Source organism: Camelina sativa, chromosome 18 (assembly GCF_030686135.1).
Source record: "Camelina sativa cultivar CO46 ecotype springtype chromosome 18, ASM3068613v1".
Taxonomy (NCBI): domain Eukaryota; kingdom Viridiplantae; phylum Streptophyta; class Magnoliopsida; order Brassicales; family Brassicaceae; genus Camelina; species Camelina sativa.
The window spans coordinates 13,369,037-13,395,161 of NC_141897.1; the positions used below are offsets into that span (position 1 = coordinate 13,369,037).

Here is a 26,125-nt window from a genome sequence, read left to right on the forward strand (position 1 = left end):
AAGTTTTTCCAATCAAATTGAGCCTTTGGTAGGAGCACCGTCTTTTGGTGTCCATATATGTTTTTCAACTCTGTCCAAAGCTCGAGAGGATTCTCTATTGTAAGGTATTGGTTCTTGAGACTCTCAGCAAGATCATGGCGTATATGCAAGATCGCCTTATATCTATTTTTCAGTGCAATCAGTATCATTCTTAATTCACTCACATAGGTTCTTTGATTTCAGGTTAATCTTAGTATTTAATGCCCATTACAAATAATTATCTCCAGAAACATTAAGGGCAACATAGGAGAGATTGTTAAGTTTTGCCATCTACAAAACAGAACATGCATCCATTCATTAGCATGCGGTATGTGAGACCGAACCATGCAATCAATATTCTAGGTCATGCGGTATTTGAGATCGAACCATGCCAATCACTTAAGGCCATGCGGTATTTGAGACCGAACCATGCCATGCTTATTTATACTCAAATTTTTGTGGCTTATTATGCATGAAACAGCAATCCTAGACAACAAATTTAATCTAGCATGCAAAGTGTTTCTTTTTACTAAATTTCCTTTTTCTTAAATTTTCCTTTTATTTAACTTTTCCTTTTCTAATTTAGGATAACAACAAATTTTAGGAAAACTAGAATTTCTCTAGGATTCCGAATTTGATTAGGATTTTAGGGTTCGTATGCAGCCGAATTTTAATCAATATTTTCTTAAACAAATTCTGATTTTAGTTTCATGGATGCATGCATAACATAAAGCAATCAGGCAATAAACAAGCAACCCTATCAAACTTTTACTCTAAAGCAATTCGGATTCTAGGGTTTAGATCTAAGGATTCATGCAACCAATTCTCAAACAATCAAACAATCATAATCGGATTTTAATCATAACATGAACAGTTCAATTGCAAACAATCTAAACAACCTATAACAACCGATTTTAAAGTTTTAAAGTTATAGGGTTTAGGATTTTGAACTTAAGAACTTGTTTGTTTGATTGTGTACTTGTAGATTTAGGGTTCCATTATTCTTATGATCAGATTTGATTTCATAGGTTCTAAGGGGTTTGATTATTGTTTACCTTCCACCTTTTGGGGTTGACTGGATATGAACCTGGAGCTAAAGACCTCGGTTTTACTTTTCTCTTGATCACGAACCTCGGCCTAGGTAGCAGGAAGAACCGATCACGAACTTGGACTGCTGCTCCGAACAAGACTTACCCCGGACAAAATCGGACCACGAACTCAAACTGGTCGCGGACGAGAATCTGATCACGAACGGTAGTCGTCGACGAACTTGGACGAACTCTGACGAATCACGGACAGTAACCGATCGCCGAGCTTGGACGAACAAGAACCTTTTGCGGCGGCGGTCTTAGGGTTTTTAGGGTTTTAGGGTAAGGGTTTTTCTCAGGTTTTTCTCAGCTGGTTTTAGAGAATCGTGCTGATAACGTGTTATGAAACTAGAGAATTCGAAGGTATATCTCTTGTTCTTATTGATAGAATTGAATAGAGGTTACATATATATAGTAAAGGATTAGGCTTTATCATAATAGGAAACACAAACACTTAAACCGACATAGACTAAAACTTATGGCCGATGGGCCTTATGGTCTTGACCGATGGGCTTCAAAACATGGATCGTGTATGGGCTTGGTTATGGAGTCTATGATTAAGTGGTTTATAACATCTATCTTATATTATAGACTACATACTTTCTATTTTTAAAAATCAAACTTTCTATCTATTTTTTAATTTTGTCCTCCCTTTTTATATCGAAAGCAATGTTTTTGGTCTCATTTTCGGGACAAAAAAGACTTTTACAATTTACAAATATGAATAAAAAATAAAAATAAAATAGTTATTTTTTATTAGTCAAAAGGTCATCCTACGCCACAAAATGCTTTATATTAATTTTATTAGTCACAAACCCAAACCCACACTTTCACTTTTTCTTCTTCTTCCTCTTCTAAAACTCACTCCGATCACTTGTTGACGATAATGGCGGACCTCTCTGTCGACGATTTCCTAAACCAGTGCAAACAATCCGGCGACGCAGCTTATGGCGCCTTGCGATCGGTCCTGGAGCGGCTCGAGGATCCGAAAACTCGATCCAAGGCTCGGATCTTCCTCTCTGACATCTACAAACGCGTCGGATCCTCCGAGTCGTCTCTCCAAACCTACCATTTCCATATCCAGGACATCTTCCTCGATCAATACGAAGGTACTTGTAGTTTCATTCGATCCGATTCCTTTTTTAACACGATCCTTGAGTATTTGTTCTGTTCTTGTGATTAGATGTTGTTATGAGTTGTTAAATGGATTTGATTGAGCTGCGCGTAATGATTTGGTTGATTTTCTTAAGAGTTATCTATCCGATCTCACATTAGTTTGTTTAGTTGACTTCGTGATCCATTTCTTCGTCGCTGGATTATCCGGTTTTGTTTTCTTGATTTTCCGGGAAGTTGGGATGATTCCGGTGGCAATTTCGTCGTTTTAAAACTGCAATCGCCGAGTAATCGACAAACACGTCGCCTTGTTTGTCCAATGAATACGCTAACGATTTACTATAAATTTAGCTTTTCGAGGTCCCTTTGTCGTTTTCTTAGTAACACTGAGTCAACTGCACGTTTCACTTCTTTTTTTGTATCTTTTTTTAACTATTGTTGTCTGTCATTCTCATATGAGTTTCTATAATGATTCAACATCTGTCATTATGTACCACCATGATTATGACTTTCAAACATAAAAGTTTGCTCTGGAAAACATTGATCATGGCAATCAAAACAACGCCGATATTTGAATTCCAGACATTTGGGAGATCATATCAGCTTTAGGCTTATGCACTGTGACAAACAGATTTAATATCAAACTGTTCCTTTTGCTATGAGTCATTTTAGAAGGCATGATCAACGGAGTTTTAAGATTTATATCAGCAGTTGGAAATTCTTTTTTTCTTTCTAGGAACTTCTTGCCGTGTATCTCTAACATCCTATTGCAGCTGATATTGGCTACCTTATAATTAGGAACCATGCTTGTATCAGACACCAATACATCTTCCTCTCTTTTCTGCAGGTTTTCAGTCCAGGAAAAAGTTAACCATGATGGTCATTCCTAGTATTTTTATTCCAGAAGACTGGTCATTCACATTTTATGAAGGACTTAATAGACATCCTGACACCATCTTCAAGGATAAGACTATTGCTGAACTTGGCTGTGGGAATGGATGGATATCAATAGCCATAGCTGCTAAGTGGTTGCCTTCAAAGGTCAGTATATGTTCATTGAATTTTTAGAAGTACCACTACTGAAGCTTTCAATTTGGGTCAGAGGAGTACATGTTTTCATCTTCGTAGAAAGGGAAATAACTGTAGTAATGTCATCTATTAGTATGATTATTGTTTCTATTTTTGTTATTGCCCTCATATATACCCTGGATATGCTTTAGGTATGTTTTTAGTAGTTCACAGTAGCATACCAGTGTCAAGCTTATAACTTCATATTTACGTGTTTTTGCAGGTATATGGGCTTGATATTAATCCTAGAGCTGTGAAAATTTCTTGGATAAATTTGTACCTAAACGCTCTTGATGATGATGGCGAACCAGTCTATGACGACGAGAAGAAAACTTTATTAGATAGAGTGGAATTCTATGAATCTGATTTGCTTGGTTATTGCAGAGATAATAAAATTCAGCTCGAGAGAATTGTAGGATGCATACCTCAGGTAAATTTTTCCTTCTGGTCTCCATATCTTATATGTGTAGGAGTAGTTTAAACTTCTATAAATTAATGAATTCCTTTTATGTGTGCTTCCTTTGATGCAATGTTCTTGTGGCAGATTCTTAATCCAAACCCAGAGGCAATGTCTAAGCTGATAACAGAAAATGCAAGTGAGGAATTTCTCCATTCGCTGAGTAACTATTGTGCCCTTCAGGTAAGGGATTCTTTTGTTTTTTTCCTGCAAAATTACTCTTGAAAGTATCTGTAGTACGTTAGCAAGCTAGCACCTAGAACTCTTTTGGTGTTGTCCAGCTACATGTTATATCCTTCAATTGTCTAATCCATGATGCTTCTTCTCTTCCTTTTCTATCAAAATTCATGTGCATGACACTGTGAGATTTTGCTAGCATTATTGAGCCAGTCATATGCATGCCTGCCATATCGCATTTCAACCTAAGTTTGGTATGTTTGTGATGAGTAATTACATAAGAATTTTTTTTCTTGTCTCTGTAAAATCCATAACATCCTCTCTTTCTTCTGTTGCCTGCGATGAAACATTCTCTAGCTTTTATTTACTCTAAAAGGTGTAAATGATAGATCATATTACTTTTGTTAATGTTGATGCTTGATAATTTTTGTATCAATATTCAGGGTTTTGTTGAAGATCAGTTTGGCTTAGGTTTGATTGCCAGAGCGGTGGAAGAGGGAATATCTGTCATCAAACCTGCAGGGATTATGATATTCAACATGGGTGGTCGTCCTGGGCAAGGTGTCTGTAGACGCTTGTTTGAGCGGCGAGGAGTCCGTGTTACACAGATGTGGCAAACTAAAATACTTCAGGTAAGAATTTCATTAAAGTCTGAAAGAACAATTTCATTAAAGTCTGAAAGAACATGCTCCTCCACAATGGCCACTTGACATGTGTTTACAGGCTGCAGATACCGATATCTCGGCATTAGTTGAAATTGAGAGGAGCAGCCCTCATCGTTTTGAGTTTTTTATGGGACTTGCCGGAGACCAACCAATTTGTGCTCGAACCGCATGGGCCTATGGAAAGTCTGGTGGACGAATCTCCCATGCTTTATCGGTTTATAGTTGTCAGCTTCGCCAACCAAGTCAAGTGGGTAGATAAATAAACTTTCTTTTAGATAACATGTTTATGTTTTATGAACAACATAGTAATCAATTAAGGTGGTATGATTGACAGGTTAAGATAATCTTTGACTTCTTGAAAAATGGATTTCAAGAAATCAGTAATTCACTGGATTTATCTTTCGAGGATGAAGCTGTGGCTGATGAGAAAATTCCATTTCTAGCCTATCTTGCTAGTGTCTTGAAAAATAGCTCCTATTTCCCGTTTGAACCTCCAGCTGGCAGCAAAAGATTCTGCAGTCTAATTGCAGGCTTTATGAGGACATACCACCGTATTCCGATTAATCAGGATGTAAGACTATTCTCTATTGTATTTCTATTCTTTTAAAACATTTTTTAAAAGATCTCGTGGAATGAAAAAGAATGAAACACTTGAGACTTCTGGACTCATAAAATGTCTAGCATTGTGATTTTTCTTTTACGCAAAAGCTTCCCATCATAGCTGAGTCTGCTTCTTTTTGTTTGCATTTGCAAGAACATTGTCGTGTTTCCATCAAGGGCTGTAGCCATCGAGAGTGCATTTCGGTTATTCTCCCCTCGACTTGCAATTGTTGATGAGCATTTAACTCGACAACTTCCGAGGAGCTGGCTAACCTCTTTAGCCATTGAGGTAAAAATTGTTATATCCATATCTACTAGTTGTACTTTACTGTATTCTGGAACGAAATGATGCAAGTGATGCATTGCGCTTTTACCCAGTTGGATGCTTTTATGATGCTGAGTAAGGTGTCACCTAGTGTAATGAGTGGGTATATCTTCCTAGCTGGAATAGGACATAATAATTCTTACTGAAGTAGTTGAAAATTAACAAGTCAAGATAAAAACAAAATAATCAGTCATTTAATGTAGAAGTGGAAAGCCAGTAGTTCGAGTGTAGAGAGAAGGAACTAGTAGCTAAATTTAAATGATAACTAGAGTATCATAGATGGTGTAGAGTTATTTACCTACAATTGAGATGCAAAAGCTCCTTGTTTATGAGGATTTGTATACCATGTGAGACTAGGATTTAATTTTAGTTACTGTGCTGTGAGAAAGAATAATAGTTGGTTCGTATATTCTTCTACTAATAGAAATGCACTTGGTATTCTTATAGATGAAAGTTCTGCCATAAGATTTCATTTTACTTGATGTTCTTGTGTATTTTATTGATGGGTGATTTCTGTTTATGATGTGCTTAACCGGAAACTTTAATTATAGGACACTAGCATGGAGAAACCAGATGATCAAATCACAGTCATCGAATCCCCGCACCAGTCTGATCTGATGATAGAACTCATTAAGAAACTAAAGCCACAGGTGGTAGTTACTGGAATGGCTCCATTTGAAGTCATCACCAGTTCATCGTTTTTGCACCTGTTGGACGTGACGAGAGAAATTGGATGTCGACTCTTCTTGGACATATCTGATCACTTTGAATTGTCTAGCCTCCCTTCATCCAATGGAGTACTAAAATATCTCGCTGAAAATCAACTACCTTCTCATGCAGCAATTATCTGCGGTCTGGTAAAGAATAAGGTAAAAGTTTTCGTCCAACCACATCGGTGACAAGTTTGCATTGTGTTCTATGACATTTAATTGAAAAATAATTAACTCTGAGATTCATTTCTTTAAAGCTCTTAAAGTAGTGTCATGTGCGTTCTGCAGGTCTATTCAGATTTAGAAGTAGCATTTGTCATTTCAGAAGTGAATGACATTTCTAAGGCCTTATCCAAAACTGTGGAAGTCTTAGAAGGTCATACTGCTATTATCAGTCAATACTACTATGGTTGCCTTTTCCATGAGCTACTGGCTTTCCAGCTTGCTGATCGTCATGCCCCCGCTGAGGTATGTAGTTTAGTCTGTCCTAACATACCTGTTATATTTATTCTCAGGGTGAATTCAATTAACTTTTTGTCCCCCAGTGACTGTGACTTGCATAGTATTAATTCCTGTAAAAAGAGGCCGGCTGAAAAAAGACTTATGGTATACTTAATTAAATCTTGACATTTAGTGATTTGTAATTATGACACCTTAAACCTTACAATCCCGGCCTATAGAAGTAACAAAAAAAAATCTAAATTAAGCTCGTTTGTGGAACGAAGTTAAACCAGTGTGTCCATTGTAATGTTGAAACTTCTCTACGCACTTCTCTATTATGTGTCTTGTAGAGGGAAAGTGAGAAGGCAAAGTCTGAAGAGATCATTGGATTTTCAAGCTCAGCCGTTTCTATTCTGAAAGATGCTGAGCTTTCAGTCACTGAGATTGACGACAGTTCTCTAATCCACATGGACGTGGATCAAAGTTTCTTGCCAATTCCACGATCTGTTAAGGCTGCAATCTTTGAAAGTTTTGTGAGGCAGAACATATCTGAAGCAGAAGTTGATATCAACCCAAGTATTAAGCAGTTTGTGTGGAGTAATTATGGGTTTCCAACCAAAAGCAGCACAGGCTTTGTATATGCTGATGGCTCACTAGCACTATTCAATAAACTGGTCATGTGCTGCGCTCAAGAAGGTGGAACACTCTGTTTACCTGCTGGCACAAATGGAAATTATGTTGCTGCTGCCAAATTTTTAAAAGCTAATGTTGTCAATATGCCTACTGAGTCTAGTGATGGCTTTAAGCTGACGGAAATGAGCCTAACGAAAGCACTCGAGTCTGTCAAGAAGCCGTGGGTTTGTATATCTGGACCAACAGTTAGCCCTACAGGCTTGGTGTACAGCAATGAGGAAATGGATATATTATTGGCTACTTGTGCTAAGTTTGGAGCAAAGGTCATCATTGATACTTCATTCTCCGGATTAGAATACAGTGCAACTAGCTGGGATTTGAAGAATGCTCTGTCGAAATTGGATTCATCCTTGTCAGTTTCGCTTCTTGGATGTCTCTCTTTGAATTTACTCAGTGGAGCTCTGAAACTCGGGTTTCTAGTTTTGGATCAGTCTGTCATTGATGCCTTCCATACCCTCCCAGGCCTGAGTAAACCGCACAGCACTGTGAAATATGCTGCTAAGAAGATGTTGGCTCTGAAAGAAGAGAAGTCGGGTGACTTTTTGGATGCCGTTTCTGAAACCATTAAAACGTTGGAGGGCAGATCCAAACGCTTAAAAGAGGTACTCATTCCTGCCTTCAGAAACTTTCTTTTGCAAAAAAAATCTCTCACATGGTTAAGGCTATGATTTCATATGGAAAAAATACACAATAAAACGTAAAAGCAAACAAACAAAAGGTTAAAGTAGTTGTAGATGAATTTGTTCATTTTCATGTTTTTGTTAACAATGCAGCAGAGTAAGTAAATGTTGATTTTATAACCACATGGTGTTAGGCTGTTAATCTTCTTTTTGTGAAATATTGGAAACAGGTATTAGAGAACTCTGGTTGGGAGGTTATCCAACCCTCAGCGGGAATCTCAATGGTGGCAAAGCCGAAAGCATATCTCAACAAAACAGTAAAGGTGAAAGCAGGAGATGGACAGGAAGTCAAGCTTACGGATTCAAATATGAGGGACGTGTTCCTCAGTCATACTGGTGTTTGCTTGAACAGCGGTTCCTGGACCGGAATTCCTGGTTACTGCCGCTTTTCATTTGCATTGGAGGATAGTGAGTTTGACAAGGCTATTGAATCAATAGCTCAGTTTAAAAGCGTGCTTGCTAATTGAAACGTGCTTCTTTCATTTACGCTACCATCTTCTTGAACTTGAACTTGAACTAAGGGGTCATTGTGCATTGCTGGTTCTTGGACTTGCTCGTCGCTATACTTCTGCATTCCTTTGTTCTGTTGTTTCTAATAATTCGCGTGCCCGTTTCTTGGTCAGCCTCATATCGGGTTTCTCTTTTCAGAGCGTGATCTGTTCATGCTAATAAAGGACTTACAAGTGACTCTGTTCACAAACGGTTATAGCAAAGACTTTGTTTGTTGTGTATTTTAATGTGAATAAGTCTCTTTGTTTCTGAAGTTTCTCGTTTATATCTAATCTTGGGCTGTCTCTACAATGTTCGAGTTTCGACTACAGTATGCGTCTGATCTGAAATTTGGAGAAAATATGTAACACCTTGAATATATCTTTTAAGGTCGATTATTTTTACAGTTCAGAACGTAATCATTAATAAGATGTCAAAAAACTTGTTTATACAAGTACCTGGAAAGAACTTAGTTATATAGGTTCTCTAAGGATTTCAAAATGGATACAAAGTTGGGTTTTGATTGCACCTCCACCAATGTGAACCGCAAGTCTTCTATGTTTATAAAATTCGTGTAACAAACTGACAATTATGGTGTGAAGTGGTACACAAAGAAGATTCAACTGTTAAATTACACCAGTGGCATTCCCACAATTTACAAGTGCTACATATCATTCTATTTTTTTACAGCATGGTTAATAAAAACGTGTACCAACCAAAACCTGTTTTTTCTTCATGAAACCAAGACAACAAAATTTAGAGTGTGCAGTGAAATTACTATAAAAGCCGATTAACCAGGCATTGTTTTACTCCCCCTCCTTCACATGACATAACCTAGCCCGCCCAGGATTAAGCAGAGATTCTGACATTCTCCAACCCTGACAATATGGACGATCCAGCTCTTTCAATAATTGCATACTCGAAAAAACATAGAAGTATACAACAGATTTCTACCAAGTTACCTGCTCTGCAGCCCTGCTTTTGAAGATGCCATATGATGTAGAAACCATTTCACACGACTCAGCAATCCGAGACTCAAGCTCATACTCCATAGGAGCAAAAGCAGGATCTGATTGCTCCACCGATTTTGGGATACCATCTTTTGATTGATTCATGAAATGAAGAAGCACATGTGCCTGTGATATTATCATGCAACCAAATGAGAAAATTTAGGCCTTAATTACATCTTCTCCACAGATTGAAGATATAATAGATGGAAAAATTATCCCACATGAAATGCTGCTTTGAGAATGTCATCTGAGTTGGCCTGATGTTTGAGCAGTGCATACACTTTACCCTTGGTAGGGCTGTATGTTACCATGTATCTTTCTTTCTGCCATAAGAAGAGAGAATTAAGTCAAATATGGAACCAAAAAGGTTTCAGCTTGATATATGACATAAAGGACAAAACGCATACATCGAAAAATGGCTTTACTGCCAGATATGTGCTGGGGTCTTGGAATGCATCCTTAAATCGGGCTCCTGCCAAATGGTATGAAAATCCATATTAGTAATGTTAACAAAACAAGAATATAAGTTCTTAGGAACAGATAACAACACATACCAATCATCACGGGCCGATCATCCACCCATGGAAAAGTGAATATCTTTTCTTGGATATTACCTTCCTGCAGTGAGGGAACCCGCCCTGCAGATAGATAGAAAGTTCAATCTGTGAAGTTTGAATGTGTCTAACCTCAAAAAGGTTGGCCAAAAAAATACTGGGGAGTGGGAAAATTGGAGCTATAGGAGTACTCATTTGCATACTACCAAAAGCATCATACTTACCAGTCTTGAGAAAGGAATCCACTGCTACTGTAAATCTCGCACGGTTTAGTGTATGCAATACTACAGATCTAACCTGAAAGGGAACCAGCGACGTCTTTGTAAACAAAAAATCCAGAAATCCTGAAGAGCAGTAAAAGAGATATACTTGAAACAAAGATAGATTATACCTCTTGGTATGAGCTCATGAGATAGCCACATGATAGAAGACCAAAGGTTGTGACCAAAGAAGGGTTTCTTTTGGATATCAGGATGCTAAACCCAGTCCCCATCTTCTCGTAGAAAAAAATCATAACAAATGAAAAAAATTTTAGAGCTCAAAAAGATACAGTAAGCACTTAATAACATCAAAAAGATACAGTAAGCACTTAATAAGATCAAACATAATCTATTGTGAGAGCCACTAGTGACAAGTAGCAATATCGCTTCTAAAAGTCCATGTTTCATTCAGCTTGATAGATTAAACCAACAAAACACCCAAGTGATAATGAGAAAAAGGTCATACCAGATCAGCAATATTACCAACACACTCTCCCTTAGCAGTGACATCTCCTATGTTTTCTCCTTTAGCAAAGGCTTTATAGATCGGTGTACGAGTAGATGTTGATGTTACAGCTGCAACATTCTGTGATAAAACAATGCAAGATACAAACTGATAGTTAACACCACCAAAAATATTGAAAACTAATACTAGCAATTATGAGTAACTAAAGATGATGACACTACCTTAACAACATTAGCAGCACAAGCCAGTGGAAGAAAAAGATGTGGAACTGCAGCGGTCGCTAACTCTACACCAGCACCAAGCTCCATCAAAAGATCACCGGCAAACCGTAACTGCAAGCCAAAGTGAGTTAGAAGGTGAGATAGTCAACCAGAACACCCGTTTAAGTCATCAAACCAAATAACTACCTGTTTCAAATCATAATCAAATTTCTTTCCCTGCCGCGCAAAAAGCATTTTTCCAACACGCCCAGCACCATCCTACAAAAATTTATATAACATTCAACAATGATTGAGTAAGTCATCACATAAAAGGATTAATATACTACTGCAACACATTAAATATAATGCAATTGAACAAACCACATGCATGAACGAGAAAAAGCAAACCTTGAGAATCCAATTGATGGCAACAGCAGCAGAAGCAGAACTGTTTCTCGAAGCTCCAACAGAATTAAGAAGAGTTTGAGTAGTAAACACACCCATAGCTCCACCAAAGAAATGCTACAACATCATCATCATCACACAGTCAAAAAAGATCAATCAATAACACAGAATTCTAAACAAAACAAACAAACAAACAAAAAAACTCAAAAGAAGAATCATACTTTCAAAGCTCTCCAAGTCATATACGGAACATAAGACTCATTAACACTCCCGGGAAAGCCTTCAGGTACAACATAAGATCTAAGAAACGAACCCACTTCCTGCAAAATACCAATTTGAACACATTTCACTTAATTGATCAAATTTCAAAGAGCATCAACCAACCAAAAGGAATAGGTTTTAAATCCATGGAACCTGGCATACATCAAAAGGAGTCTGAGGAGAGTGCAAGCTAATAGAACGAACTGAGTTCTTCTTGAATCCGCCAGAAGAACCATCGGTCTCGGCGACATACTTAAACCGACGGCCGTCGATTTCTTCGCAGCAGATCAATCTGAGAGTGGAATGAAGAAATTGAGAATCGGGAGAGGGAGGAGAGAGAAGAGGGAGGTCATCATCGGGAGGGGAAGCGAGAGAGGCGCTGATGCGGAGAGTTTCGCGAGAAAGGAGACGGACGGAGGAGGAGGAGGAGGTAATGGTGTCAGGTTGAGGAGAATGATGTTTGAGCTTGACGCTTGGCATTGTTGTTGAGAATCTAATTGAAGGATCCGAAGAAGAAGAAGAAGAAGAAGAAGATGAAGGGATTTTGAATGGAGTCTCTGTTTCTCTCTACGGCGGAGGAAACGAGACCAGTTGTTGTGTTGTGTTCTTCCACTTGTTGTTTCACAATCAAATTAATCTCACCTGCATCCTTTTTTTTCTTTTAATATATTTATCCACTTTTTTATATATTTAAATAATATAATTAAACTATATAAAAAAAAAAAACAAAAAAAAACGAAACTGCAAACAAGATTCCTAAATTATTTACACTTACTTCGCTACTCACTGAAAAAAGGAAATACATATAGGGACTAATCGTAATGATTATAACATAACCCTAATCATCATCCATACTAACTTGATCACAATAGCTATAATTAGTACTAATCACAATAATTAAAACAAAAAACCCTAATAATCCCTAATGTGTATATAACCACTTTTTTCTCAGTTTGCAGCAAACAAATTCCTTATTTCTTTATTCCTAACAACGGAGAACTTTTTTTTGAGATTTTTTTTTTTGTTAACGAAGACGTTCTTCTTCCGATAAAATTGTTGTTGTTCTCTGTCGGGGGATTTTTTCAATCATGTATGTAAGAATGGTTACGGAAACAAAACTGAGGGCTCTGAAGTCAATCATCAATCGAGCAAGAAGCGTAAAGCTGAAGAGCAGCGTGATGATGATCAGGAAAATACGAAGAAGAAGCAAAAGCTGGATCTGGATGGCGAGTCGTCGTCGTCCTTGTATGATCTGTGTCTAAAGGTACTAACATCGATGAGAGACGAATGGTTTGGTTCGCGTTTCGAGGAGCTCGTCATTGAAAAACCTGATTACTTCTCTGTTATATCGAAGCCAATGGACTTCGTCACGATCAAGTCAAAACTCGCCAAGAATCTCTACGTCAATGTTGCTGAAGAGTTTCCCAAAGATGTTCGACTAGTCTACGAGAATGCGATTCGTTATTATCCTCCTCAGAATCCGATTCACAAGAACGCTAAGAAGCTTATTAGGGTTTTCGAGGTCAGATGGGAACCGGTGATTAAGAAGAAAGCTTGTGAGAGCTTTTACTTGGGCCAAAAGGTTTCATCTCTTTCGAAAGAGGATAAGCCTGAGACTGAGAGCAAATTCGATCCCAAGGCTCTTCGTGCGGCAGCAATCAGGATTCGATTTGCAGATACTATCGCGAAAGCCAGATATAGAAAGGAGCTCATTGACGAGAGTGGTGGCAGTAACAACAAGGCTGATGTGATGCTGGGAATGCAGAAAGCAAAGCAACTTTTAGAAACAAGGCAACGTGAAGAGAAAGCTAGAATTGAAAGTGAGACTAGAGCCGCCAGGTTGAAAGTGCTGTGCAGGGAACGGCTTGCACTAGAGGAGTTGGCAGAAGAAGCCAAATTCAATGTTGTAAACAACTTGGAAACTGAGAAGGATATGGTCAAACTCTGTGGTGGATCCTATGATCTGGCAAGAGAACTCGGAGCCTTGAAGAGCTTGGTCTGTTTTTAAGATTTGAGGATTATTGGCCGGAACTTGTAGAAGATAAGGAGGAAGGAGAGATCTAGCTAGTAGAGAGAGACTCCAGTCTCGTGTAATTACTTATTGGCTTGATTTTATTGTAACAGTGTTTTATTTTGCTTTCGTTGGTTTAACTACGTAAAACTTGTATGACATGACAGGAATATATTAGACAACTTTTTACATCAATAAACGATATATGCTTCAGTTCCTTCTAGTCTTGGGCGTTCGGGTATTCGGTTCGGGTTCGGGTTCGGGTATATCCATTCGGGTATCGGGTATTTTGGATAGTGAAATTATTATCCACAAGAGAACCGAATCTAATCGGATCGGTTCCAGTTCGGTACTCATTCGGTTCGGGTTGGTTTGGATAGTTGATATAAGAACCGAACAAGAACCGAAAATTTCGGTTATTAATGGGTTCGATTCTTAAATATCCGAACCTACTAAATTATACCAAAAATTATCCGAAACTACAAGTACAATAGTTCAAAAGTTACAATCATTCAAAATAATCCAGACAATAAGAACATGTTACCAGATATCAAGTTTCAAAAAGTAGAAATAGTTAAAGGAGATTAAAGAAGAATAGGGTTTGAATTTGAAATTTGAAGAGTATTAGAATCAAGCTGGTACATCCATACATGAGTGATTGTCGTGACTTTGTTTAGTTGTCTTGTCCTTCACTTAAAAACTGAAACTCTACACAATGAAAAACAATATAATCATTGAGCTTTTAAACAATTGACAACAAGACAGAAAATTGATCAACTTAAAAACTGGATGTATTACCTTTCTCAAGTAGATCTTGATCTTCAATATCAGCAACCATTTGTGCAAAGTTTTCTACTCCCTTTTCACCTATGTGATGGTCAGCCTTCATCCATTGTTCAGTGCACATCAAGACCTCAATCATGTAATGAGTTAAACAGCTCCTTTGTGGGACAAGAATCTGACCACTTGTGCTAAAAGCAGACTCGGAAGCAACTGAAGAAACTTGCATAGCTAGAATATCTTTAGCAAGTTCTGATAAAACTGGAAACCTTGTTGAATTGAACCTCCACCATGACAAGACATCATACTCGGTTCCCAGTAAATTGCTCTTTGGATTCTCAACGCTTTCCTTTAAGTACATATCAAGTTCAGTCTTTGTTTCATCAAATCCTTCTTCATTAACCAGCTTGTTGTAAACAGAAGACATCTCCTTAGTCCCGACTCTGACTTCAACATCCACAACAGGACAAGTATTTCCACGTCCTGCATTTCCAGAAGTTGTCCTACCTTGAGAGGTTGATGATGAGAAACTTGGTGGTTTAGAACGATTTTTACTATACTCCTCAAACAACTTAACCATAACATCAAATACTGACTCACCAAGCCACTTAGACTGCAACGACCCTTTACCATATAGGGTTTCAAAACACAGATTAGCAAACTTCATCTTATTCCTAGGATCAAAGACACTAGCAATTATCAAAAGCATATTGATATTATCTAAGCCATCCCAGTACTTATCAAATTTCCCTCTCATTGCTTCAGCTTTAACACTTAAATCCAGATCAGAACTATTACTCACTGCAGTTAGATGCCTATCAATATCACAAATCTCACTATAGACTTTATGAGAGCAAACAGTGGTAGATGCTGAAACAATTAATGTAGATTTGTAGAAGACAGTGAGAATATCTATCAATCCATCCACCTTATCCCAATCACCTTTCAGTGGAGGTCCAACCCTCATTTGACCATTATCCATTTCTAGAAAATGATCACCGTAAAGCTTGTCTTCTACTTCCATCTTGTCAAACCCATGCCTAAATTTAAGAGCTCTAGTCAACATGAGAAATGTGGAGTTCCACCTAGTTTTGACATCTAAATTATCAAACTACCCCTAGTAATTCTCCCTGAATCTAGCTTATGCTCAAATGATTCAAGTCTGTTACCTGAAGCTCTCACATATACCACAGCATTACGAACTGCAGCTACACTCTTACTCATTTCATGGAAGCCATCTTTGACAATGAGGTTCAATATATGGGCACAGCAGCGGACATGCATCATATCACTAGATAAAACCAATGCATCAGGACCTATTTCTTGGAATTTCTCCACAAATATCTTAAGAGCATTTGTATTGGCTGTAGCATTATCAACAGTAATTGTGAAGACCCGCTCTATCCCCCATTCTGCCAAACAATCTAGAAGAACTTCAGCTATGGTTACTCCTTTATGATCCAAGACATGCTTAAACCCGATGATCAACTTTCTCAACCTCCAACAAGAATCAACAAAATGACAAGTAATTACCATGTAGCTTGCTCTTGTGCTTTGTGCGACCCAAATATCAGTAGTGAGAGAGACTCTTTGCTTTTGAGCTACAAGCATTTTCTTCAAGGCAGCTTTTTGGCTCACATACATTTGAACAATATCTCGGGTGGCTGTCCTTCTGGAATGTGGCTGGTAAAGTTGAACTCGTCTGCAGAAGTGTCTCCATGCTATGCTTTCAATGAAGGCAAGAGGTAGCTCACCTAACACCAACATCTCATTACATGCCTCTCTAAAAACCGCTTCTGATACTCTACCCACTTGCATGTTCCCAGCAGTTACTCCACTACCGTTGTTCAAATTTTGCTGAGTCGATCTCTGCTGCCAAGCGATGTATGGCTTACATGTTTTAAGATGTTTTGCCAAATTTGAAGTTCCCGAAGTGGTCACACACTTCAACCCTAGAGCACAGTAGTTGCACTTGCATCTGTTTCTATCATTCGGCAGCCTTGTGAAATGAGCCCACACTGGAGACCTTGTCTTCATTTCTACTTGGGAAGTAGACCCAGTAGCTCTTGTTTTGGCTTTCCTTCTGGAACCGGTTTCACCATCTCCAATATCTGTATCATCCTCCTCACCTTCACCCATAACTTCATCTTCTTCTCCATCCCCAAAGTTTTCTTGGCAGGACGAAATAGTCATCTACATAATAAAAAAATGAAAGCAACAAAAATAGTCACTACATGAATCAGATGCAGAAAGTAAAGATTTATTTCAACAAAAAACAAATCAACAAATCACCTTATTGATGCACTACACAACAAAAGTATAGTTTTATTTCAACAAATCACCTTATTGATGTACTACACAATCGAATAACATAAATAGTTATCTACAGTTCTACTTCTACACAATCAAATTCGAATATATGGATATATATAAATTTAAAACAATCACCTTATTGAATCTATGAAAATCTACAAACAAATACAACATTGAATGACAGCTTACCTTGAGTAACTGACGAAACAAAGAGAGAGAAGATTGGAAAAGTGAAAACTTAAGCCAACAAAACCAAATGTTTGACTTCGTTCTTGTGGTTGTCGGAGGCGGAGAGAATGAGAAAAGAGGTAAGGAGGCTCGACACAAATTAGGTTTAGGCATAAATAATTAGATTGTGTATATATATGGTGGGCTTAATATAAAGTAAAATCACAATGGGCTTGCTTATTGTTGGACTTGTACATATGTAAATAATAATATTAGTGGGCTATATAATATATAATGTGATCATGTTTCGGGTAACCGAATAGATATCGGTTAATAACCAAACCGAACCGATATCTATGGATATTTAAAAACTTATCCATTCGGTTATTACCCTATATCCGAACCCAAACCGAAACGGAAATTTTCGGTTCGGTTCGGTTCGGTCCATTCGGTTCCGGTTATGTGCCCAGGACTAGTTCCTTCAATATAAGTTCCCTATTGTTTCAATTGTAACGATTTTATTTGTTTCATATATATTGAGTTTGAGTAGAAATTGGTACTACGTATTATTAAATGCCCCTTTTCCCCTATCAGATCCAACACCAAAAGAGAATGAGGTTGTAGCATAGGGAAGAAAGATCAACACTCTCTTCAATTCTTAACCCAACGAATGCATCCATAGAGAGAGACGACCAATAAAAGAAAACAATCATATCATCTCAAACACATTTACACACATCCAAAATCATATCATCAACAATTGGAGACTCTACAAAAGAAAAAGGCTTATGGAAGCAAAGTTGATACGAGAAGATCAAAAGTTATTAAACACCCACCTCTTTACAAATGTAAGATGGGTTTGGTTCAGTAGCTGCCATGAGATCTCGCTGATGAAACAGACTGAGCTGACACTGACGCAGTCGGACTGTTGACTTCTCCATTGTTGCCTTTTGTCTTACCACTCAATCTTTCCATGGCATCCACACATATATCGTTGAACCAATCGTCTTCTGGTAGCTCACTGCTCGTCATATACAAACACATTTAATCAGTTATGCTTCCCAAAAAGGCTAAAAACATTGCAAGATACCCCCGATACCGACATACCTATATGGATCCATCCCTGTTGCTGTGAAAGCTGCTAAGGCTTTAGATATTATCTCATTAGTACCCCTATGCAAATTCCTCGAGAGGTAGCGACCTTGGGATGCAAAGCATATGACAAACTTCATGTCCAAATATAGCTGTGACAGATGCAGGTCGTCAGCAAAAGTACATAACAATTTCAATGCTCGCAGAATATACTACTTACGTTACGTAGAAGCAAGAATGAGATTACAAACCTGCCGTAGGCCAAGAGGTCCCAAAGGCCTAGGACCTTCCTCAATGTCATCCCAAAAGCTCTGGTCTCCAGAAAGCCATAAGATCACCGTCTCTGTTAAACGCATCAACAAAGATGTGGCAAATCTCTCTCTTCCTACAAACATATCTGCTGCTAGACTTGCCATCCTGTTAAGTTTGGCAAAAAGTTCCTGTTTTACAGCGATGCAACACCCAAAGTATAAGAATATTAAGCTAAAAACGACACAAGAAAAAAAATCATTTTCTTGAAGCGATCAGATACACCAAGACAAAACATGGATTCAACTCGACAACACTGCTGAATCTGCCAATAAGAGTTCGCAAGTGACTACAAATTATAAACGCAAGCTGCACTGATGGAAATGAAACAACAAAACTACCTGGAATATCAGAGATGGAAACCAGTCCACATCCTCGCCATTTCCATCTATGTTTATGTACATGTCTGCAGAGAGATGGCTATCTCCTTCCTCAGTAAAAATGAGATCCAAGGCATGCTGGCGACAAAACGCATCTTTTAACTTGTCAACAGTACTAAGTAAACGCCTCTTCCATTCTCGTTGTTCAGGATTTCGATTTTGTCTGTCCGAAGGTCTCCTTAGGTCGTCTGTCCTGTGACCAGTCTGATCAAGAGAGAGTTTCATGGCAGCACGTGGGAGTAATTCATCCGCTAGCAATGATGCATTTGCGAGTAATGCAAGTTGATTTGCCTCGGTCTCAGCCATTTGGACAATCTTGCTACACGAACCTTCAAAATTTGCCTCTTCTTCTTCTATCGAACCAGGAAGTGCTCTTATCAGCACATCTACATATGAGTTGAACACCCGAAACAGACCTTCTAGCGCTTTACTTCCCAATTGCATACTTAGGAGAGGTCCTACATCCTCAAAGAAGTCCTGCAACAAAATACCAATATCAAAAAGGATCTACTTGAAAAATCTATCTAAAATTCATGTCAACCCATTACGGAATTGTTTGGCAATCAGAGAAGCTAAGAGAGAATTGAAAATGCATAGAGTTTACGAATATTTTTTCAATGGGAATGTAAGTGCAATTTGTCACTCCAGTGCAAGTTCTAATCAATCATCACCCATGATTTTGTCGCTGATACATAAACTCATATATAAGCAATTTTCATGGGATACTACTGGCATATCTGAGAGTGACACAGCAGATGTCTAAAAGTGAAAATAATTCATTTTTCTAGCATGTTTGCAGTTTTGCATTTCCTAAGAACTTTCTTTTCTATAAGACAACTTTAAAAAATAAATGCTTTTCGGAGAATATTGTTTGTTAAGATTGCCTACCTGGACCATGAGATTAAAGCGGTGAGCACTGGATGTAAGCTTATTCTGAAATGCTGTACTAGCATGACGACTACCAGCAGGAGGATATGTCAGCACCCAATCATCCGCAGCAGCCATAGCTGCAGTGTTTTCTTCAATTCGCTTAAGATTTGCCTCCAATGCCTGTTCCACGATAGGCTTAAAGTGCTTTAGAAGCACTGGGCAGAGGGACAAACCACGCGCTTCCAACAAGGAACAATGCCCAAGAGCTATCTGTGCACATTCTGCGGCAGCTCTTAGCCCTCCCGCTGCTGCAGAAGAAGCTAATGCATGCCTTTTAACAAGAAGGGAAAAGGCCTCTGTTTGCTTGGTAGCCCATGTCACGAGCTCAGAACTATATGCTGGCTCTTTCCCAAAGATTCCCAACGAGTCACTAGAAGCTTGAGAGATAGCTGAGAACACAAGCTGAGAAAGTGCAGCAGTGTACGCCCCTCCATATGAGGTGCTAGATGGACGAAGACTTTGCATGTTGTACTGATATCTCTGGAAATGGGCATCAAGAAGCACAGTATGGGCTCGAGGACCATCCCCAAGCCTTTTAAGAGCTGCTATTGCTGACCGAAGTTCCCCGCCTCTAGTTGAAGGTTGACAAGCAGCTTTGGCAAGTTGGTCAGCCAATTTTTGCTTGCGTTCAGAAATAGCAAACTGAAGAGATGAAAGCACAGAAAGGCCCAATTTTTGCTTTTCGTTTGCTTGAGATACCAAAATTTCTCCCTCATCAAAAGCTGCCAGAGCTTCGTCTACCCTTCTTTCAGCTAATAAAGCATCAAGGTGGTCAGGAAATTCCGCAGCCCATTTCTCTAGATCAGAGAGGTCGTTGTCCTCAAAATTCAATAAACCAGTTGCAAGAGATTCATCAGAAACTTTATCATCGTCAATCTTAACTCCATCTGCTAAGCCATGAATTAAAGTGGCCTGAGTGGAGAGAAGATTTCTGATAGATGATAGCTCCCCCTCCAGATCTGATATTTCTTTTGATGTGCTGCACAGAACCGAATTTCAATGCTCAAATTAACAAATTGCTAAGGAAAAAGAAGTCATAAGCAAAATGCACATGCACCATAACCCATACGAAATGAAATAACGTTTGCAAAGTAGAGCTCTATGATCACATCATCTTCAAAGAAAGTAACCAAGCATTAAAAAACAGTCAGGATATCATCTAACCGTATAAAGGCTGGATAATTAGCATAAACACTTCGCCGCATTTCTTCAGCAGAAGCTCTCTTCAAATCCAATAGATAAGAACATAATTGCTTTATATCCTGCAAGACAAACAGATATATGTTGTTCATCATCCCAACATAACTGAGAAACAAAAAAGGTTCCAGCTGCGTAATCAAAATGTCTTATGTAAACCAAATCACAACTACTCATTTAGTAGTAAACTAGACAAGGCCTAAATCAACTTTCTCCTCAGCTCTGTCACACCATCACAGAAAGGGACTAAACAGACGAGACACCCTTTATGCGCTACACAGTGATCAAATTGTTTGATAACTGAAACAGTAGACGAACACAGCAGATTCTGTCTTTGATAGAAGAAATATTCATTCATTTGTGTGTATCCACATAAGCTACACATACTCTATTACACTGAACATCATTTAACACTCTACAAGATTATAATAAATTAGCTACTAGACTAATCAGTATCTTCTTAAGAGTTGCAATTTTAACATGATCATAGTTCGCAAACTGCCTTCAAATTCCCAACAGATCATAAGTACATCCATGCAATACAAAAGAGTATATAACATTGATCATCATCTTCTCGAGCTATAACACAATCTGCTACCTAATATCCATTCTACTTTACCATTCCCTAAAGCTACAACCAAACGCAACAAAGCAAGAATACTGGGACACAAAATTCTCACTATTGATAACAACAAATCAACGAGAATAAAAACACGAAATGATTAAATCAAAAAGAGGAGAAGAAAACCTTCTCGTTGATAGAACATTTGGATTGCACATAAGCATCAGCATCGAACTTATCAGACTTGAACAGACTCAAGCCTTCCTCGACTCTCACACCATTTTCCTTCGTCGGTGTTGCTTTTGATCTGGCCGTCTTCGCCGCCATCGTTATTACCCTCCGCTGTCTTCTCAGAGAAGAAAACCCTAAAAATCTCACAGATCAGCAAGCAAGCCCAGTGATTCCGTAATTAAAGAACAGATCTGAGGAAGCGGCGCGTCGGAGCGAGCAGAGGATTTAATAAAAGATAGAGAGATAGTGGCGGTGGGTAGAAGAAGATGATCGAGTTGGCAACCAGAGCGATTTAGCCAACGACGGAAGCTTTTTGGCTTTTTCCGTCTGCTTAACACATTTTAGAATTTTCTCTGTGTTGATAAAAATAATAAATTAATAAACTTTGCTCTCTGACTAATTAAAAGCGACGTCGTTTTAATGTTTTATCACATTGCCGGAAAAAAATAAAAAATAGAGAGAGTAATAGTTATATGAAATCTGAGCAAAAACCCCAGTAGAGAAGTTGAATCATTCATCGAGAGACAGAGAGAGAGATGTTTTGTAGCTTATCCATTTCCAGATTTGTCTCGAGGAAGACAATAACATCATCATCATCATCATCATCATCTCTTCTCTCTCGCAATTTCAGATTCCTTCTCTCCTTCAATTCACTCCCTCACATCCCTCTTCTACGCCCTTCTTCCAACACCTTAATCCCTTCCTCATCCTTCTCTCGCCGTATTTGGGAATCTTGCAGCGGCGGTGGTAGCGGCGGAGATGATTATGACCATATAAGGAGTGACGTCAATTGCCCTCGTTGCTCTGCTCAGATGCACGTCATCTTCTCGAATCGCCCGTTGTCTCTGACAGCTAGAGAACCAGGGATCTATCAAGCTGTTAATTACTGTTCTCAATGCAGAACAGCTTTTTACTTTAGACCATTCAAGCTCTCTCCTTTGCAAGGGAGCTTTATTGAACTAGGAAAGGTTAAAGGGACTGATGATGATCATTGTGATGGTGATGATGATGATGATCAGAAATCTTTCCCTAGGAATTGGAAAATTCAAGGTCTTAGAAGCGATGCAAATGGTGAGGAGGATGAGGATGATGAGGATGGAACTAAAGAGAAGCAATCTGTGATTAAGCTTCCAACGCCTAAGGAAATTTGTCAAGGGCTTGATGAGTTTGTCATTGGCCAAGAAAAGGCTAAAAAGGTTTGTGTTCGGTTCGGGCTTCTTGTTTCTTGTTTACATATATCTTTCCTTTTCTTGATTCTTTTTTACATATCTTTCTTTTTTTGTGCAGGTGCTTTCTGTAGCTGTTTATAATCATTACAAACGAATATATCATGCTTCTCGGAAGAAAGGGTTTGTCTTCCATACTTCTTATCATTCTGATACATTATATTGGGTTACAAGAAAGCTTGATCTTTTTGGTCGTTTTTTGAATTCCAGGTCTGCTTCAGAGTCAGGTAACCTTGATATGGAGGATGATAGTATCGATCATGTGGAGTTGGATAAGAGCAATGTGTTGTTGCTTGGCCCTACTGGTTCAGGTGCAAATTGTTGCTTCCCATAATGTTTATAAAAGAGTATTTAGAGCTATAGTGTAGTATGATAATGATTTTGGTCTTTATGCGTCTTGCTTGGTTATAAGAACAGGAAAGACCTTACTGGCAAAAACTTTAGCGCGTATTGTCAATGTGCCCTTCGCAATTGCTGATGCGACTTCACTAACTCAGGCAAGTTATATCACTGATCCCTTTTTAAGATTTGGATAATCGAAGATGATAACTATTTAGTTACCAATATGTTATACATCAGGGAAGCCTTATCCCTCATTTGAAAAAATGTTTTGAATGATGAAGTGATATTTTCTTGGCTTTTTAGAGGAATCCTCACACAAGTATTTCTCTTAGCATAACTAAACTACTCATCTTGTCCAGGCAGGTTATGTTGGTGAAGATGTGGAATCAATATTGTACAAACTATATGTGGTATGGTTTGCTATCACTTTATATTATGTCTCTCAAAGCTTTATATCTTCTTTTGGAATATAATGATCTTAACAACTGCTTATTAGCAACCTCTTTTCTTGTTATTATAGGAAGCTGGGTGCAATGTAGAAGAAGCTCAGAGGGGAATTGTGTACATTGATGAAGTTGATAAGATGACTATGAAGGTCTGAGTTTTCTTCACTCTTTACTTTTGATTCTGAATTGGTTGATACTCAATACTTACCAACTTATTTTTTTCTGTCAGTCTCATAGCTCAAATGGTGGTAGAGATGTCTCTGGAGAAGGTGTCCAACAGTCATTGCTAAAATTGCTGGAAGGAACTGTAAGCTTTTCCTACTTCAAATCTTTTATTTTTTCCAAACTGATATAGATATAAATTGTTGACAGACACAATTAGGAATACTCTGTGCCTTGATAATATTATCTAATCTGAGTAAACAATATATTGAGCGAATCACATCATAACATTTGTTCAAAAACTAAATTTGCAGGTAGTCAGTGTCCCGATTCCCGAGAAAGGATTACGGAGAGATCCTCGAGGAGATAGCATTCAGGTAAATGCGAGAAAAGTCTCCTGCTTCAAGCTTTCTTTTGTGCATTTGACAATGCACTTTTGTGCCACAGTCGGGCAAAATACTCCGGTTCTTGAAAAAGCTGAACCTTTTGGTGGGAAATTAAATATGCAGATGGATACAAAAGACATCCTTTTTATTTGTGGTGGAGCATTTATTGATCTGGAGAAAACTGTTTCTGAAAGGTAATATTTCTCTTGTTTATAAATTCAGCTAAGTTTTCAGTGTTATATTTGTTGCTTTGTACAATAGGGCTTGAATGCCATATATTTATCTCTTGACCAGGCAGCATGATGCCTCTATTGGTTTTGGTGCTTCCGTTCGTACAAATATGAATACTTCTGGGTTCAGTAGTGCTGCAGTAACATCCTCCTTGTTGGAATCTGTAAGAAATTCATTCTTATATGGCTCATCTGATTGTATGCTACTCTTTCATGTATATATGATTGTCAAATTGACATAACTTGTTCATTTTCTGATAAAAGAGCATGTATAAGTATTGTTAATTTGGTTGTAGTTACAAAGTGAAGATCTTGTTGCTTATGGTCTCATTCCTGAGTTCGTTGGAAGGTTACCCATCTTAGTGAGCTTATCTGCATTAAATGAAGATCAGCTTGTACAGGTAACTTTTCTGCTTGTTTTGCTAGTCGTTACTGTACTTACGGAATGGTTTTCAAACATCGCTTCTCATATAATTTTCCACAGGGTGCAAATAAGGAAAAGATATAAAGTTTTGTATAGAACTCTCTTATTATTGTATATTTTTGTCCCACTCCAGTAAGTGGGTGATGTATGAGATTACATCTGGAGTTTCTTTTAACACTCTTTCCTTTCAGGTAGCTTTCTCTGTTACAAGTTATAACTTTTTCTGGTTCCTTAATCCTTATGCAGGTTCTCACAGAGCCTAAGAGTGCATTGGGTAAACAGTACAAGAAATTGTTTCGCATGAACAATGTAACTCTTTTTACCTCTCAAAGTTTACTATACATATGCGTATGCCTCTTCCCTCTGCTATAACCCCTGTGGCTGTGTGGATTATGCTTTAGGTCCAGCTGCACTTTACCGAAGGCGCAACGAGGCTAATCGCAAGGAAGGCAATGTCGAAGAACACTGGTGCACGAGGATTACGGTCTATACTGGAAAGTATCCTTACCGAAGCAATGTATGAGGTATGAGGAATGCATCCTTATTGTCTTTGATACTTCAGCGTAGATATTTATTGAAATTCATTGCACGTACGACAAATGTCGTGCTTTTAAATATTAAATTTGAATCGTAAACAGGTACCAGATAGCATGACGGGAGGATCACAGAGTATAAAGGCGGTTCTGGTGGATGAAGAGGCTGTTGGTTTAGTTGGAACCCAAGGATGTGGTGCCAAAATTCTTAAAGGAGATGATGTGTCGCAACAATTTGGTGAAGAAACAGAATCAAAGGTAAGTACTGAATAGTGCAACATATCACATATGCTAAGTTGACACACCATATAAGGTGTTTTTTTGTGAAAGCTTCACAAATTGTTTGATGTTACAGGAAAAGAGAAAGGAGGATGAAGCTAAGAGAGCTCTGAGCTTATAGCCGAGCTGATGATATATGAGAGGTGTGAGTATTGTTAGATATATAGTGCATGGATGATCTCAGTCGGCAAAGCTTAGTAGTTTCAGTGTTCAGATTCATTAACAAAGAGATAAAAGAGTAAACAGTATAAGCGGAGAGCACTCTCAATTGTGCTAGTTGGATAAGTTGTGAATAAAATGTGTGAGCCTGTGAGGAAGGCACTCTATATTGTACGAGCTTAGATGAATTGTAAGAAGTACTAAGAAGTAAGAACTAAGAGGCTATTATACAGTATCTATTTTGTTACTTCTATACCAGTGGCCATAGGAACACTTTCTTAAGTT

At 38.3% G+C, this 26,125-nt stretch overlaps 5 protein-coding genes across 11 annotated transcripts; 3 read left to right on the plus strand and 2 right to left on the minus strand.

The window, feature by feature from the left end:
• Positions 1 to 1,795: 1,795 nt before the first annotated feature.
• LOC104760968 (methionine S-methyltransferase) lies at positions 1,796 to 8,798 on the plus strand. Its single transcript, XM_087497531.1, has 12 exons — positions 1,796 to 2,215; positions 3,067 to 3,260; positions 3,511 to 3,717; positions 3,832 to 3,927; positions 4,365 to 4,553; positions 4,645 to 4,833; positions 4,921 to 5,157; positions 5,341 to 5,475; positions 6,063 to 6,380; positions 6,510 to 6,689; positions 7,013 to 7,957; positions 8,206 to 8,798. Exons 1-12 carry the CDS (start codon positions 1,993 to 1,995, stop codon positions 8,500 to 8,502), a joined length of 3,210 nt encoding a protein of 1,069 aa, XP_087353657.1. The 5' UTR covers positions 1,796 to 1,992; the 3' UTR covers positions 8,503 to 8,798.
• Positions 8,799 to 9,084: 286 nt separating this feature from the next.
• LOC104760970 (protein root UVB sensitive 6) lies at positions 9,085 to 12,335 on the minus strand. Of its 2 annotated transcripts, none has more exons than XM_010483976.3 (13): positions 11,843 to 12,335; positions 11,641 to 11,739; positions 11,423 to 11,536; positions 11,222 to 11,293; positions 11,036 to 11,146; positions 10,815 to 10,934; positions 10,480 to 10,581; positions 10,313 to 10,385; positions 10,089 to 10,172; positions 9,942 to 10,006; positions 9,756 to 9,857; positions 9,487 to 9,660; positions 9,085 to 9,402 (listed from the first exon to the last, which is right to left on the minus strand). In XM_010483976.3, exons 1-13 carry the CDS (start codon positions 12,158 to 12,160, stop codon positions 9,331 to 9,333), a joined length of 1,506 nt encoding a protein of 501 aa, XP_010482278.1. In that variant the 5' UTR covers positions 12,161 to 12,335; the 3' UTR covers positions 9,085 to 9,330. The 2 variants fall into 2 exon arrangements, with proteins under 2 accessions (XP_010482278.1, XP_010482277.1); XM_010483975.3 differs by having other exon boundaries at positions 11,834 to 12,331.
• On the plus strand, positions 12,229 to 13,688 carry LOC147922875 (transcription factor GTE12-like). The gene is made up of 2 exons (XM_087497823.1): positions 12,229 to 12,270; positions 12,780 to 13,688. The coding sequence occupies exons 1-2, from the start codon at positions 12,229 to 12,231 to the stop codon at positions 13,686 to 13,688; spliced, it is 951 nt and encodes a 316-aa protein (XP_087353949.1).
• A 3,960-nt stretch (positions 13,689 to 17,648) lies between these two features.
• LOC104760971 (exocyst complex component EXO84B) lies at positions 17,649 to 22,185 on the minus strand. Its single transcript, XM_010483978.3, has 7 exons — positions 21,609 to 22,185; positions 20,828 to 20,925; positions 19,622 to 20,642; positions 18,695 to 19,210; positions 18,296 to 18,484; positions 18,060 to 18,196; positions 17,649 to 17,973 (listed from the first exon to the last, which is right to left on the minus strand). Exons 1-7 carry the CDS (start codon positions 21,747 to 21,749, stop codon positions 17,817 to 17,819), a joined length of 2,259 nt encoding a protein of 752 aa, XP_010482280.2. The 5' UTR covers positions 21,750 to 22,185; the 3' UTR covers positions 17,649 to 17,816.
• On the plus strand, positions 22,065 to 26,093 carry LOC104760972 (CLP protease regulatory subunit CLPX2, mitochondrial-like). 6 transcript variants are annotated; one of them, XM_010483980.3, is made up of 15 exons: positions 22,065 to 22,849; positions 22,941 to 23,002; positions 23,090 to 23,190; positions 23,297 to 23,376; positions 23,581 to 23,631; positions 23,742 to 23,816; positions 23,897 to 23,974; positions 24,144 to 24,206; positions 24,339 to 24,409; positions 24,510 to 24,609; positions 24,742 to 24,846; positions 25,116 to 25,178; positions 25,271 to 25,393; positions 25,508 to 25,660; positions 25,758 to 26,093. In XM_010483980.3, the coding sequence occupies exons 1-15, from the start codon at positions 22,190 to 22,192 to the stop codon at positions 25,800 to 25,802; spliced, it is 1,830 nt and encodes a 609-aa protein (XP_010482282.1). In that variant the 5' UTR covers positions 22,065 to 22,189; the 3' UTR covers positions 25,803 to 26,093. The 6 variants fall into 6 exon arrangements, 5 of the variants coding, with proteins under 5 accessions (XP_010482282.1, XP_087355582.1, XP_087355585.1 ...); XR_015588980.1 differs by having other exon boundaries at positions 22,190 to 22,849; positions 23,585 to 23,631; XM_087499456.1 differs by having other exon boundaries at positions 22,190 to 22,849; positions 23,297 to 23,380; positions 23,585 to 23,631.
• Positions 26,094 to 26,125: the final 32 nt, after the last annotated feature.

Excerpts from the sequence above, each read along its gene's own strand:
- LOC147922875 (XM_087497823.1), top strand. The coding sequence starts at position 12,229 with ATGGAGTCTCTGTTTCTCTCTACGGCGGAGGAAACGAGACCA. Across the intron at positions 12,271-12,779 it reads CGGCGGAGGAAACGAGACCA|AATGGTTACGGAAACAAAAC; the intron begins GTTGTTGTGTTG and ends CATGTATGTAAG.
- LOC104760970 (XM_010483975.3), bottom strand. The coding sequence starts at position 12,160 with ATGCCAAGCGTCAAGCTCAAACATCATTCTCCTCAACCTGACACCATT. Across the intron at positions 11,294-11,422 it reads CCATCAATTGGATTCTCAAG|GATGGTGCTGGGCGTGTTGG; the intron begins GTTTGCTTTTTC and ends AAATTTTTGTAG. Across the intron at positions 10,386-10,479 it reads TCATGAGCTCATACCAAGAG|GTTAGATCTGTAGTATTGCA; the intron begins GTATAATCTATC and ends GTTCCCTTTCAG.
- LOC104760968 (XM_087497531.1), top strand. The coding sequence starts at position 1,993 with ATGGCGGACCTCTCTGTCGACGATTTCCTAAACCAGTGCAAACAATCC. Across the intron at positions 3,718-3,831 it reads TTGTAGGATGCATACCTCAG|ATTCTTAATCCAAACCCAGA; the intron begins GTAAATTTTTCC and ends TTCTTGTGGCAG. Across the intron at positions 5,158-5,340 it reads GTATTCCGATTAATCAGGAT|AACATTGTCGTGTTTCCATC; the intron begins GTAAGACTATTC and ends TGCATTTGCAAG.
- LOC104760971 (XM_010483978.3), bottom strand. The coding sequence starts at position 21,749 with ATGGCGGCGAAGACGGCCAGATCAAAAGCAACACCGACGAAGGAAAAT. Across the intron at positions 19,211-19,621 it reads GCTTTAATCTCATGGTCCAG|GACTTCTTTGAGGATGTAGG; the intron begins GTAGGCAATCTT and ends ATTTTGTTGCAG. Across the intron at positions 18,485-18,694 it reads TTCCATCTCTGATATTCCAG|GAACTTTTTGCCAAACTTAA; the intron begins GTAGTTTTGTTG and ends GCTGTAAAACAG.
- LOC104760972 (XM_010483980.3), top strand. The coding sequence starts at position 22,190 with ATGTTTTGTAGCTTATCCATTTCCAGATTTGTCTCGAGGAAGACAATA. Across the intron at positions 23,632-23,741 it reads TATTGTACAAACTATATGTG|GAAGCTGGGTGCAATGTAGA; the intron begins GTATGGTTTGCT and ends TTGTTATTATAG. Across the intron at positions 24,847-25,115 it reads ATGAAGATCAGCTTGTACAG|GTTCTCACAGAGCCTAAGAG; the intron begins GTAACTTTTCTG and ends ATCCTTATGCAG.